The following is a 14,328-nucleotide window of genomic DNA, read 5'->3' on the forward strand; positions in this document are numbered from 1 at the left end:
CCAAACTTGTCATTAGCTCTCAGTCCAAGGGTACTGTACTAGCCCCACTAGCCCCCGGAAGGTTACCTCAAGGCCCACTAGGCCTGGGGTGACTTCTACTGGACATACAGAGTACTTTAAGTACACAAGTCCCGCTCGACTTTTCCTCGTGCACAACACAGCGTCCCGAGTCCTGTCCTCACATATGTAAAACCCGCACACTCTATTTCTAGCCAAGAAAAAAAGATTGAATCTTACACTCCATGTTGGATCCAAGAAACATAACTTGTTTATCCACGACACCGTGCTACCTAGCCCTGTGACATCATGGGCGACTCGACTAGATATTGGTCCAACGCATCAACCAACCGGCTTGGATACTGTGGTATCAGCTGCTTGACTGGCGGCGGACTACTTGGTGCCTGAGGTGCTTCCTTTGGCACCCAATTGAAACAGTCCAACTGCTCCCAAAACGCGACCAGCTCGATGGCTGCGGGCTGCTTGCCCTTCCACGTCGCCTTGACGGCATCGTACTGAGGATCCTTCTGCCCGTCGGGTTCCCACGCTTTCACCGGATCGATGGGCTTGCTGCATTCTCCAGGCGGGTCGATGGGCTGTCTCATGGCCAGCTCAGCATCGAAGGCGGGGAGACAGTCCTTCGACCTCAGGCATGTCGGGGCTCGCAGCTGGATTCCTGTCATCAGCTGAACCGTGCCCTGCGTGGCCCCGTTGAGCAGCGTCGAGTCTTGATTCCCCGCCCCTTGGTTCGGGTCGCTGTTTTTGTCATATTGACCCCACAGCCCGACGGGCAGGGCACTGTATCGCGCTTCCTGGTGCCGCCACACCGGGTCGAGGCTGCCGGGATCATCGTCGCAGTTGTCGCGCAAGTGCGGAGCGACCATCCTCTCGATCTGGATGTCCATGCTCGACTTCTGGATTTTCTTCGTCAACTGCATCGGTTTGGCATACATGTCGCCGGCTTTTGGGTTTTCAATCGGCACCGTTTTCTGGGTGTCTTTGTCGATTTTCGTGATGATGTTCCCCCCGAGGATGGGGAACTTGAATGTTATAGTCAACGCGAAAATGGTGCCCTGGACCGTCCATACCTGAGGGTTGTCGGTCTTCTTCGGTAGCAGACCGCTGGTGGCCGAAAAAATATGAGGCTTGAGATCCTCAGCCTCTTCCACGGGCTCTTGCTGAGAGAAGATCTGGGGAAGCCTACCCGCCTGGCTGGAAGTGTCAGCCTGGAGTACGAGCTTCCAGAAGGCATCGCTTCCGATAGGACCCGGAAGCTCTGCAGGGACACCAAAGTTGACGTCGAATCCAAAAACCCAAAAGTCGACGTGTACTTTTCCAGACATGGGACTGCCCTCGAGGTACAGCGTCGCACCCAGGTCGACGGCAATAGAAAGCGATACCAGCCACAAATCCAGCGTGAACCGCACGCCCACGGACACGCCCCCCTGCGCCTGGTAGTGGAACGGCTTGTAGTTGATGAGCAGATCCGCCCAGGCATCGAAATATGCGTACAGCGCGCCCAGTTGCAGCGAGACGTGTAGTCGTCCACCGGCCATGCAGACTACCGGAGTGATGGCAAAGTAAGCTTCGCCCGAGATGTTGATGTTGGCGTCAAACGACCAGCTGATGCCGAGTCGTGGCGGGCGCGGATACTGCGGTTTGGCCTGGTAGATGGCGTGATAGCCACCGATTGTGAAGACCCAATCGCCCTGGCTGTCGCCGCTGCCGGCACCGAACCAACTGTACAGGGCGAAGCCGCCCGTGAGATGACAGTTGGGATCAAGAATGAACGATGCCGGTGTGAGCTGCCCGTCGATCTTCAGCACGCCCGCGTCGAAGTCGATTGTGGCCGCCAGGCCCAGCTGCACACGTGCAAACTTCTTGTCCAGCTGTTTTGGGATGTCTGCCGTGGCGATGCCGAACAGACCGAGCTTGATGTTGCGATCCCATTCGACCACGACCACGGTTCGGACCGTGAGCATTTGGAAGGCCAGCACGGTCATGCCCACCGCGATCCAGTTGGAGTCTGCCTGGTTCGTGATCCAACCCCCCGCGCCGGCCAGGGCTTGAATCGCCGTTGCTGGATTACTTGGAGGGTCGGAAATGAAGGGGAAGTTCATGATGTTCTCCATGGTAGGGAACCTCATGGCCGTATTGTATCCGAGACCGCCACTTACCTCTCTTATCTCGGCGTATCCAATCGTCGCAATGGGACCAGAAAGCCTGGCATACGCAATGAAGCATTTGTACATGTCAGAGTAAGAGCTCGGTGGGGGCGGCTTCTTGTCCTGGCGCTGCAGAGCATAGTATCCGCCGGCTTGGAACAGCCATGGGTTGAATCCCAACGCAGCTCCGCCCTGGAACAGTTCGAGCTGGTCCGTTTGCGAGTGCTCAAGGTATCCAGCAAGGGCGATGGGACTCTTGACGAAAGACAAACCCAATCCTGTCAGCGTAAAGCCGAGCTGGACCTTTCCAATGTCTTGCAGGGTGATTCCTTTGAATCCAAAGGACAATCCAAATCCCGACAGGCTCAATTCGAGCGGTCCCAATTGGACACTGCCGTCGATCAGGAAGGTCAACTTCTGATCTCCCATATCGAACTTGAGTCCCACCGCCGTGATAGTGACGGGGCCGACCTTCTTGTTGTAGGGAGTCAGGCCCGGGCTGGGAGCGGGCACGTTTTCATCCATGACGACGACTTTGCCATTCTTGTCCGGGCGGCCAAATAAGTAATCCAGAAGGACTGTGTCGTTGTCGAAAATCATAAAATGAAATCCCTTCGGCAGACCTGGCTTTGGCGCTTCTTCCTTTGCTCCGGTGGTATTTTTCTTCGCAGGAGCCTTACACACAATCTTGTCGAATCCCTGAGGCAGATTCTTGTTCAGAGCATCGACTTCGTCTCCCGTCAGGCCTTCTTCGCTCTTCTTATCTCCGTTGCTGACAAAAGCAAATTTGATGGCAGTAAAGTTCAATGAGAAGCTGCCTACCACCGGTATATTGTCGATTTTGGGCAAGGCATCCAGTTTGAAGAAGACGACACGCTTAGCTGGTGGGCAGGGCTTTTCTGTCTCGCCTGGGTTGCGCTTCTTCTGAACCTGGTAAAGTAGTACCGAGGTGTTGCCTGTCAGCTGGATACGAATGTACATCACCAGCCAGCCATCTTTGTTGTCGATTGTCAGCGAAGTGAGGTCTTTGCTTCCGGCTGGGGCGACAACAATGTTCTTGATACAGTCCGGAAGACCGGCGGAGAGATCCTTGCCGCAAATTGCCTCCACCACTCCCAACAGACTGCTTGTTTGATTTTCAAGCATCAGATCTGCCGAGAATCTCCAATCAGCAGGGCCGTTGTTCTCGTAGGCACAGTGCAGTTGCAGGTCCCCCAGATGCAGAGTTCCGTCCAACACGAGAGATTTCCCAGACTTCCCGGTGTATGTGTACGTGAGGCCGAAGTCCAAAGAAACGTGCTCGAGGAGCTGCATCATCTCCTCATTGCAGTCGTCGCTGCACAGTGAGTATATAAACGCACCACTCAGCGTATTCACGGAACCCTGAAAGATCCAAGTGCCATCCGCGACGGCTCGGTAGTCATCTTCCTGGTCCACGAGTATGTAGTCCGAATCGACTACATGGTCGGCACCCTGGAGAGATTTTCGATAAAATGTTGTACCGCTTCTCTGAAACTCAACCTTACCATATAAGCGGGCCATCTGCGTGCTTCGCGGTGCATGGAGCAAGATGGCTGTCGCTATTGAGAAATGGTCAAGAGCTTGCTTGGTGGTCGAGTATTTCAAATCGACTTTGGCAGCGGCAAGACGCACGGATGGGGCGGACGATTGCGTTGCCGTCGCGGCACCCATGATGGTCGCGTCGAAGCCCAGAATATCACCGGTATAGCGGAAACCCATCTCAATGAGTCGAACATCAAACGGCGATTCTGGCAGCGTTGCTGGGTGCTTGTCGTCTGTGATATTGTAGAGGCTGTTCAGGTCACCGACATCCGACCCTTTGGTCACCGAACATACTGGCGCAAAGTCGACGGCATCCCATGCCTCGCTGGCCGGCAGGTATGGAATAAAGCTATGAAACTCGCCGAGGCCTTCCTTGTTGGGTCTGTTCTCTCCAAAAAGACGGCCGTAAAATTCGAATACGGGTTCTGAGTCGCGAATGGTAGCCGTGCATATGAAAGGCATCTGGCCCAGTACAAGCTGAATGCTTATCTGGAGGCTCCATCCCTCGAGGTACTTGGTAAACGCAATGCGCCGAATCATGATGCTTGTCAAGGACGGGATCTTTCCTTTGATGTTCCTGATCTGGTCGGCGATTGAACTCTCAAGCCCAAAGAGTTGGGCGATGGACGCTACGACACTGAAAAAGTCTTGTTCTGGATTTGGGTTGAAGAAGAGTATCCAAGTAGTGGCGTCCGTCCGGAAATTGACTGCTGTGTCGACTGAAAACACCCCGCCATCAGTCTTGATGTCCAGCTTGCAGTGAGAGATGAATTCCGTCCACGGGGGAGTTGGCTCCTCGGCTTTGGGCCACACCTTTTTGACCACAAGATAAGCGTCGGATGGAGTGATAGTCACCTTTGGATCTGAGGCCCAAGTTTGCAGAATCTCTCTCAGGTTATCAGCGAGGTTCTTGGTCCCGTCAGTCGGCACAAAGCGAAGCCGCACTGTGGCAGTCGACGTATAACCCGGGGAGAACCAGAGGGCATTTTTGGCGCCCGGCGAAGTATCCAGCTGGAACTTGGCCACACCGGCCAACAATTTGCTGAATAGAACGGGCTCGTGAGCGAGGAGGCTGAGGATATGAGTCCCGTCGAATGTGAACTTGTATGCCGAAGACGATGGGTTCACGGTCAGGCAGAGGACCTGTGCATTTCCGACTATGTCGGGCGATGTGGGGTCCACTACTGGCCAACTTGAGTACGATATAGGTGGGGAGAAGGCATTCCGATTGTCGGCTGTGTTGAAGATAAAAGATGCGTCCGGGACAGGTGTCCAGCATGAAGTCAGTTTCGTGGTGAGTTGGACACACTGTATCAGGGCGTCTTTGAACGTCACCGTGAAACCGAGATCCGCCGTTGGTGATCCTTCAAGGATCGTTGCAAACCACTGACGCAGCTCGTCGGATTCGTGCACGATACTCGGCTTCGAGTCTTCCGGCTTTGAGATCAGGACCAGTGATCCCGTGGCCATCCTGCCCAAGAACAAGTCCAGGTTGCTGAATTTTCTCGGCTGCTGAAAGGGAAGTTGGCTGGCGTCGCCCTTCTTCGTGAATGATGCTGCAGTGGACATAAAGTAGAATGGAGAATCTTCCTGATATATTAGGGACCGCCGTCCACAACGACGCTCCAACTGATTCCGATCCTTTTCTTCCTCGATTTTGATCGACGAAAGACTGTCACTGAGCTGGTAGTCGTCATCCATCATCATGACCGACACTGCGTTCAAAGATGAGTAGCCACCGGTTGGCCTCATTCGTCGATGCAAGGAAAGCACGGAGGTGGTAGTTTTGTCATTGACAGCGGGCTGTGAAAACACCAGCTGCCTGTCGGTGTTGACTGGAAGAGAAGACTCATGCTGCCATTCATCAGGCCGCTCCGAGTCGCGACATGACTGGCAGTTGGGCGTCCATTGGTTTATTTCATTGCCCAAGAAATAACAAGATGTCAACTTTGTCTTATTGGCTTGAAAGAAGATCAACTTCAGAGCTTGCGGTCCGATGTTGAAAGATGGGAAAGTTTGGATGTTGAGGCCGAAATATTTTATCGGAGTCGAGACGAAATGGTCCCACTCACCATAGACGAATTGACAGATATCAGCACAAGTGATATTCGCAACTTGCTGGCTCGTAGCCTGGTGAAGCTGTATCGTAAGTTTCCCAGGATTCAAGTTGTCAAGGACCGAGGACAGGGCACGAAAAGGGGCTCCTTTTTCTTCCATCAAGGCTGTCGTCGTGTTGCCTACATCCAAAGGATACTCATAGATCGCCATCTGTTGACCCTTCAATTCGACATTTTTGAGGTGCCTACAGAGCCAACCCGGGACATTGGTGCAGTAGAATCGCTTGGATTCTGGATCCTTGAGCGTGTTAACCCGCCACTGACTCCACATGCAGATGTATAGCATGGTCTCCCAGCCTGTACAGATCAGCTCGGTTCTCGAAGCCATGAGGCCGGCTGCTTACTTATGATGTTGTGTTTCAGATTGGTCCCGTTCGAACAGGTGACGGTCCGCGGGTTCCACGCGAACAACATGAGAAGAGGAGTCGACGCTTTGGAGCCGTGATGTGACAGCTTGACGTATTGAACATGGGGGCACAGACGACGCGAGAGCGGATCATTCTCGTTGTCCGGGACGGCAGCCCATCGGAGAATGCGTTCTTCCTGGTTATATCCCAAATCCCCTCCCACAAAATGGGATATGAGTGCTTGGTTTGGGTCGGGCCAAATGACCATGCAAGCTATCGAGTCCTCGTTGACCTGGGTCGTGTCGTTCATGATTACATTGGGTGTTATTGGGTGATACAATGATTCCACAAACGGAATTATATCCCAATCCGTAGGGGCTTTAGAAAACAATGCGATCTTCCGCAGCTCGGATTGATGATACCAGTCCATGCTGAAGCGATCTGCTTCATGGCTGGGGTCGCAGAATTGATTGTATGCTCCGATGCAGATCATTGCAGGCCGTTGCTGGTCGAAATGCTTCCACAGTATCTGAGATATCTCCCTCGGGGAAGTCATGCCATTCTTCTGGCTTAACGAGCCTCCTTGGCAGGGAGGTCGGTGTCCAGAGAACAGGTCGATGCCGAGAAGACCTGCTCCGTGATCCCCCACTAGAGCAAGCGGAACATGACCACTCAGCACTTTCGATCCCAACTTGGTTTCAATTGCAAAATAGACCACGTCCTCGATTCCGACTAACCAAGCATACTTTCCTTTGGAAGCCTCTTCACGGATATCAAACTTCTCGTACGAAGAATTAGGCCCGTAAAACCGTGTGATAGGACGAGGTTCCTTTTGTCCATGTTTATGTGGTTCATATCGAGTGCTGGGACATCGAATGTCTCCGCTGGCAATGGCCTGCGCAAAATCTGCCCCGGTCCCTTTAGGATGTTTGTCTTTCCAGGAGTCTACAGACCGCCAAACCCCATTGTATAGAAGGCGGTATACCCCTCCATAGTGGTCTGAATCCCAATGCGTGATGAAATAGACATCAAAGCCTTCGAGGGCTGCATTGTTTGCTCGAGTGTGGCCTGTGTTCTGCAATCTGGTGAAGAGATTCGATATACTAACACAATTGTCACCCGTGCCTCCATCCGCCAGCACCAAAGACTCGACGTGCTGTTTGTCGTTTTCAGTTTTCAACAAGAGATGGAAGGCTGAGTCTCCACCACCCACGTTAATCTGTATCGTGCGAACCTCCCACGGATTGTCCATGGCAAGCTCAGCGGCAGCTGGTTTGATTGAAGGTATTTCTCCAGGTAGATGGAGGCCTCAACATATGTCTAGGTTGAAGCCCATGAGGAATTTCTACGTGGAGACGTACACCGATGTACGCACTAGGGTCCTCTATGAGGTCTCCTCTGACCCTTTTCGAATTGCGGAGTAGCGTTTAGCACACCTTCTGCAAGCCCGTCAACCAGCTGAGACACGAAGCCACTAGCGCGACTCCTGACCAGGGTCTCAGCTCGGATTGGACTTGGAGTGGCTTGTCACGATCATCCGCCTTTACGCAAGAAGGAGCATTCCTGACTCGAACAAAGTGGTTCTTCTCAGGCCTAGTCAAGCCTAGAACTTCAGCCTACTTGCCTAGTGAGCCGTCACTGCACATGCACCTCCCTCAGCCGTGTATCACGACGCCACCTCGTGGGGTTCAGCTGAGGGTCCAACAGACTGGGGTGGATGGCAACCTGGGTCGTTCTGGAGAACTACATAGACTGCGGCAGCGGCCCAGGCTGTCGATCTTCAAGCCATACTGCGGACAGCAAACCTCACCATGTCTCTGCCTGTTGCCTCCCTCCTCAGCCCGAAGCATGACTATGTTCTGCTTTACCAAATAACGGATCAGCAGCAATTCGGAATCAGCAGGTTCTCGTTCGACTCCAAGAATCAGGCCATATTCAGGTACAAGAACAGGCCTGGGCCCAACCCGGGTCCGCTTCAGCGCCCTTCAGCCATCTCGGCCGTCTATGTCAACGACTTAGTGAGCTCGAGGAAATCTCATAGAAGTCCACAACTGACCAACTGATCCCAGCCGACCGTCTACGGCTCGGTGGAGATCGTCGTGGACGATACCGCACAGCCTCCGAAGAAGGGCAGCATCGTTGCACAGCTCAGTCCGCAGTTGTATTCCATCGCAGACAAGGAGGGTATTGCGTCAATCAGCCTGCCAACCGACAACCTCAGCCTTGCAGCCGTGAGTGACGGCGCTGACCAAGTTTGGCTCTACTATTTCCAACAGGCGTAAGTGATTCTGGGCACCAGCTGGCCAAGATCACTTCACTGACGAGCGCTGAGCGCGGTGAGACAGGAAGACCGGCGATCCTTTGGCTCTTGCCGAAGCTTACATCTCGGGAAATGATGCACCAGAAGTGAAGCTCCCGGACAAGAACATCGAGCCCTACTCCAAGTCTCGCCTGGCAGGAGCGTTCATTCCCGACCCAAATGGGAACCCTGGAAGGATTGTGTTCTACCAGAGAAAGGTGGACGATGAAAACAACCCCATTCACGCCCTGCTGCAAATCTCTAACGCCAACACCTCGACTGGTCGGTTCCTTGGTGATGATTCTTTTCCGTGACTGTGTGCTAACAACTGGTTATCAGAGAAACTCCCATCTACCGATGCCGCCCTGAAGGGAACCCCCCTGGCCGCAGTGGTAGTCGGTCAGATGCCCGATTACTCAGTCTACCTATACTTCTTGAGCACCGCTATCCGCATCGAGCGCTGCGTCTTCAGAAAGGGGAAATGGAACGCGGCAGAAGAGGTCAAGGGTGTCAACAAGGACGCCAACCTTACATCAAAGGAGACCGGGCTGACAGCAGTCGTAGGTGAAAAGGGCATCTCGTTATTCTACGTGCAGAAGAAGAGCGTGGCAAAAGAATACTCGTTCGCCATCGACCCTTTTGACTACCATAACGCAGCTTAGTACGAGGTACAGAGTAGATGAATTGATGATGTCCCTGCTTCTCCGCGTCGTCGGACAGTCGAGGTCCAAGTTTGGCCAATACTAGTTCAGAGAGCCTAAACGGGGAACTGAGTCAAGATTCCGTCTTTCCGGACGCCGGACGGTGGCTTGCGCGCTATGATTAGGGTAGTGGAGCTGGACAAAACCAAGTGGGTCTCACCGCTATGTAGATGCCATATTCGGTAATGCTGGTGTGGATACTGAATCTGTATTTGGTCGGAGTTGGAGTTCTAGACTCCCACAAACTGTCCTCGGCTCCACCAACCTGTCCACGCGAGAGAGCCGAAGTGGAGGTTCACTTTCACTACTGGCCACAAGAGCAGCACTTGGGATTCACACGCTGGTGTGATGACTCGCTATAATCTGCATGAGGTGTGCTCACATGCAGGGCCCGTCTCAGCTCGTTTCGTCGTTTCGTCGCTTCCAGCACCTAATACTGGTCTTGTGACTATGGTGAAAGTACTGCGTAGAGAGGGGTCCAGTGTTGATATCCCGAGCGCTCAGATGCACTGCTGATCCAGACTCTAGCAGTCCTGGTGGGAATAGTCCCCTCTGCATCAAACATCTGCCCTGCTTACTCACTTGTCGGGACCCCAATTCCTCTGATAGCCATGTCAATGCTTTCTCAGCGCTGAAGCAAACAATAGAGGACATCAATACCAGAGGACAACATGTCCGAACTGAGCCTGGCGGTGCCCGTCAAACTTGACGCTTTCGTCTTCAATCAATCAGTATGTGACGGCACCGACGCGTCCAGTGCCAAAATCGCACCCATCGGACAACCCAACTATACATTTCTGCGCATGACCAACTACATGGTGCAGCATGATGTCTTGGATCCAGTTGATCTGCACAATTCGGCTCCGTCGACCATCAATTCCCGTTTCACAGACGTAGGCCGGAACATCGTACGACAAAATCGGGTCGGAGTCTATCTGCACTGGATGATGCCACGGCCCTTTCGTGGAAGTACCGTCAACACCAAATCAGCCCGACCCCAACAGCATCAGAGGGAAAGGGCCATGGGGATCCAAAGGACGTCAAACGAGGAAAATGATGAGGGTGACCTCACCACGCCAATATTTCTCCAGGTCCCCAATCGTTGGCTGATCGTTCGGACTCTGGATCCTGATGCTCCCACCACACTCCCTCCAGGCACCAAAATCGAGAAGACCCGGGCGTGGGTGGTTGAAAGTGACCGAACTCGCTCGATTGACGACCTCGGCCAGGAGGTCGACTTGCAGGTCGACGTGTCACCGTTCTTGACCACCTTCGTGCGCAAGCACACTGACCCCAAGGATATCAGCGTCGACGAGCAAGCCGAAGTCTTCATTGGGTCTTGCGAAGATGCACAGAGCTGGAAAGAAAAGGACGCAGACCCGCTCAATCCCCGAGTCGAGATCACGGCGGCGAGCACGTCCAACCAGCTGTTCATGGACTACCAATACCACTGCGGCAATGTATTTTCCATGGTGGACACCTTCGACTACAAAGACGCCGACGGCAAGGTTCGCCACCTCGAGGCTGCATGCGCAAGCTATTATGTGATTGGGTGGCAGAGTGACAAGGAGAAGGATCTCTTGAACTTAGCTGCTGGATTGAGTCGACAGGAGAGGATCAACGCCTTGTCCATGGCGTTAAAGTCCGAGACCGTGCCCGATAGGGACAACGTGAAGAAGTGGCTGGATTCTCATGTATCGACCCGGTCGGTTTTCCACGGTGCGCTCTACGATGTCGAGTGGGCTGACAAATGGGATCTGGAGAAAAAGAAGAAGCCCAGAATCCCTGCCGACGAGTTTGCACAGAAATTTGTGCAAGGGAAGAATATCGCGGTCGGCACGACGCCAATTGATACCATCCTCGCCCACGTCTCCAAGCACCACCAAGGGTCGGACCTCGAGGGCTTCATCTCCAAACTCGACGCTTACTTGAGAGCTGAAGATGAGACTGTCTCCGGCCAAGTCATTGCAGCGGATGAAGTTCAGAACTTGCATTTCGCCCGCCTCGACGGGGGAGATCGGTACACCCTCTCCGAGACAGACCTGAAAAATCCCGCGAAAATGCCCACGAAGGATGAGCTCGGTCGCCTCAGAGACCTGAATGCTCAGCAGCTCTGGTACGATAGCATGATGCGGCGAGTCCAACAGCTTCGATGGGGCCTCTTTGCCGTGTGGTGGAAGTACATCTCCGACATCGACAATGAAAACGGCGGCCACAATGACACGTACAAGGACCAAGCCAGTAAACTGATGAAGATATATCAACGGCTGGAAAAAAAAGCCGGGTGCATCAAGAAGATCATCGACGATGCCGGAGGTCCCCGGAGCAAGCAGTTTGTCACGCCCCCCCAGAAAGCCGTGCAAGGCAGTTTCTATCAGCAGAATGACCCCACGTTGCTCATGGCGGGCTTGATTAACGGCTGGCCGACGGACTTTAAAGAGAAGCTCGAAGTTCGACTCGAGATGCAGATCCAATTTGACAGCCCCAGTGACGATGAGACCAAGAAAAGGTTCCCTGTCGAGGTCATACCATGTGAGTCGATTCGACGCACCGCCATCAGACTGGTCAAGGAATTTCTGGCGCTGGATCCAAGAGCGAAGCAGCCTGCCGACAAGCTTCTGCCACTGTACCACGATCTCCTGTATCCCGAGGAAGTCGAGAGCCCCGACAACTATTGGCGCGACCGGTGGTCATCCCGACAACCGTGGTTTCCGCTGTTCATCGAGTGGGAGGCGGACTACTACCACATACGCTTTGACCGGTGGGGACTTAAGGATCATCCTTCGCCGGCCCAGCCCAGTGCCAATCGTATCGCGTACGGCCTCGTCGGGGACGTCACGCGGGAATTCGCAGGCGACAAACGACGAATCTCTGGGCGGACCTTGATTCTGCCGCAGCCCAACTTTTCCCTGGACGTGCGTCTCGAGCGACTGTTCAAGACTATCCCGAAGGACGAACTGGAGAAGAAGCTCAAGCCGGATGAGCAGGCCAAGTTGAAATGCGGCCTGAACAAGCTGGGCTTCCTCTCTTCGCCCTTGGCCGGGCTGAGCGACCACCTGGCCACGCGATACAATGGAACCCACGTCAAGCCGCTTGTCAGCGTGCCGGGTCAGAAGCCAGTCCCGCTCCGCGAGGCCCGAGAGGCGGCGAGCAAGATCGGCATCACGGATGAAATGCTCCAGACGATCAACACGGAGAGCACGCCGACACCGTACGGAGCATTGGTGGCACTGCCCAACAACGGCCTCCCCGGCTTCAAGCCCGTCACACACGGACAAATGCGATTCACCAAGTTGAACGTCGTGGACAAGTTCGGCCAGGTGGCGCACGCGACGGATCCCTTGGTCGACGACGTGCCCCCGACGCCCCTGGCCCTGGGCGAGTACTACGCCACCACGCCGACAAAGGCGGGAAACCAGCCCAACGTGGTAATCCCGCCCAAGGACATGGCCAGCTACCACGACGAGTTCATCCAGCTGCCGCCCATGATCAACCAGCCCGCGAGACTCAACGCCGAGTTCATGATCCCGCCCGCCACAGACGCCGGGAACTGGCGCCTGGCGGACTCGTGGGACATCCCCGAACCAGCGCCCGAGTCTGAATCCGGGGGCATACCGCTGTGGGGGTGGGTGGTGGTCAACTTCCCAGACAACGGCCTGCAGTTCTTCCTGGCCGACGGAACCTTCTACCGCGAGGTCCGTATCACCCAAGGCAGTCAGTCCACGCAGAAGTGGCTCCCCCTGCCTCCGCCCGCCACCATCGCCCCGGACAGCACCACCCAGCTAGACTGGCTGATCCGCAAGATGACTGACGGAGGGGACGACGCAAAGGCGTACCTAGCGGAGTTCATGGACATGGTCACGAGCTCGGTCGAGCACCTGAGCGAAGCGCCGGATGCGTACGGGCAGTTTCCGAACGCACTGGTCGGCAGGCCGCTGGCGCTCGTCTATGCCGGGTGGTCGCTGGAGCTGGCGGCTGACTCGCGCAAGAACGAGTCGACGGCCGGCGGACAGCACCCGGACAAGCGGCTCCCGATCGGCCTGCTCGAGGGCGACGGCGACCTGCGGTACCAGTTCCCGGTCAAGTTGGGCGATAAGGACCGCCAGCACGACGGGCTGGTTGGGTACTTCGAGGCGCGCGACGACGTGAAGCGGCCCAAGCAGGGCCACGGCGACGACTTCGAGCTCACCAAGTGCTTCACCTACTACGGCCACAACCCGGCGCCCGTCTACGACGAGAAGAGTAAGCAGCTGCTCACCGACGTGTCGGCCAAGTATCCCACCCTGCCGGCGACGTGGGTTGACCCAGACAAGGACGACGACGACGGTGGCACCCTCCAAGACGCGGCCCGACGGTACGAGGCGCGCCGGGCCGCCACGTTTGTGCGCTTTGCCGCGATTATCGACCCCTTCCTGCCCGTCAACGCCTACTCTAGTATGCTGCCCATCAAGTCGCTCAAACTGCCGACGTGGACGTGGGAGGCGGCGTTCAAGAAGATGACGACCTTCTTCCACGCGGGCCCCGTCGTAGTCCTCGACGACGTGCCCTCCTTCGATGCCGCCAAGCAGCTTACGGAGAGGTATGATTTGGCGGGCGCCGACGTCGCGTCTGCCATTGCCATGCCGGCCCTGCAGGTGGCGGAGTGGAATTGGCTCCAGCCGTATAGTGTGGCTGAGAAGGATCACAAGCAGCAGCAGCAGCAGCCACCATCATTACCAGCATTATCATTCTCCTCCTCGTCATCATTACCATCATCCCATCTAATTTCAAAGACTGAAGATGAAGCTGGAGACGAAGATGAGGACGAGGAAGATTCGGAAGACTGGGACAGCACCTTCGGAGACGACGGGCCCCCCCAGCTCAAGTTCAAAACGTCGTACATGCCACTGGGAGTCAAGAAGATCGACGTCCAGCCCGTGTTCGCGAGAGGTCCGTACACCGCCATCGAAGGATACATGCAGCTCCGAGGGCCGATTGAGAATAAACCGCCCGGGTAAACAAACACCGTAGTGTCTGAAAGAAAAGGAGGAGGGAAAAAAGGAGAAGGGAGGGAGGCTCACTTTTCAATAGACTCATCATTTGTTCATTCATCTGGTCCATACATACATACAAACATAATGACCACCTCGGAACATGAAC

The 14,328-nt window shown here is 54.9% G+C and overlaps 3 protein-coding genes across 3 annotated transcripts; 2 read left to right on the forward strand and 1 right to left on the reverse strand.

The window, feature by feature from the left end:
• Positions 1-290: 290 nt before the first annotated feature.
• Positions 291-7,441, reverse strand: AYL99_03685 (hypothetical protein; the record flags this gene model as incomplete). The annotated part of the gene is made up of 2 exons (XM_018835199.1): positions 291-6,139; positions 6,187-7,441. The coding sequence occupies 2 exons, from the start codon at positions 7,439-7,441 to the stop codon at positions 291-293; spliced, it is 7,104 nt and encodes a 2,367-aa protein (XP_018694849.1).
• Positions 7,442-8,000: 559 nt separating this feature from the next.
• On the forward strand, positions 8,001-9,150 carry AYL99_03686 (hypothetical protein; the record flags this gene model as incomplete). The annotated part of the gene is made up of 4 exons (XM_018835200.1): positions 8,001-8,207; positions 8,259-8,467; positions 8,535-8,770; positions 8,828-9,150. The coding sequence occupies 4 exons, from the start codon at positions 8,001-8,003 to the stop codon at positions 9,148-9,150; spliced, it is 975 nt and encodes a 324-aa protein (XP_018694850.1).
• A 710-nt stretch (positions 9,151-9,860) lies between these two features.
• On the forward strand, positions 9,861-14,186 carry AYL99_03687 (hypothetical protein; the record flags this gene model as incomplete). Its single annotated transcript, XM_018835201.1, has 1 exon — positions 9,861-14,186. One exon carries the CDS (start codon positions 9,861-9,863, stop codon positions 14,184-14,186), a length of 4,326 nt encoding a protein of 1,441 aa, XP_018694851.1.
• Positions 14,187-14,328: the final 142 nt, after the last annotated feature.

This window comes from Fonsecaea erecta (genome assembly GCF_001651985.1).
Source record: "Fonsecaea erecta strain CBS 125763 chromosome Unknown Scaff3, whole genome shotgun sequence".
Classification (NCBI taxonomy): Eukaryota; Fungi; Ascomycota; class Eurotiomycetes; order Chaetothyriales; family Herpotrichiellaceae; genus Fonsecaea; species Fonsecaea erecta.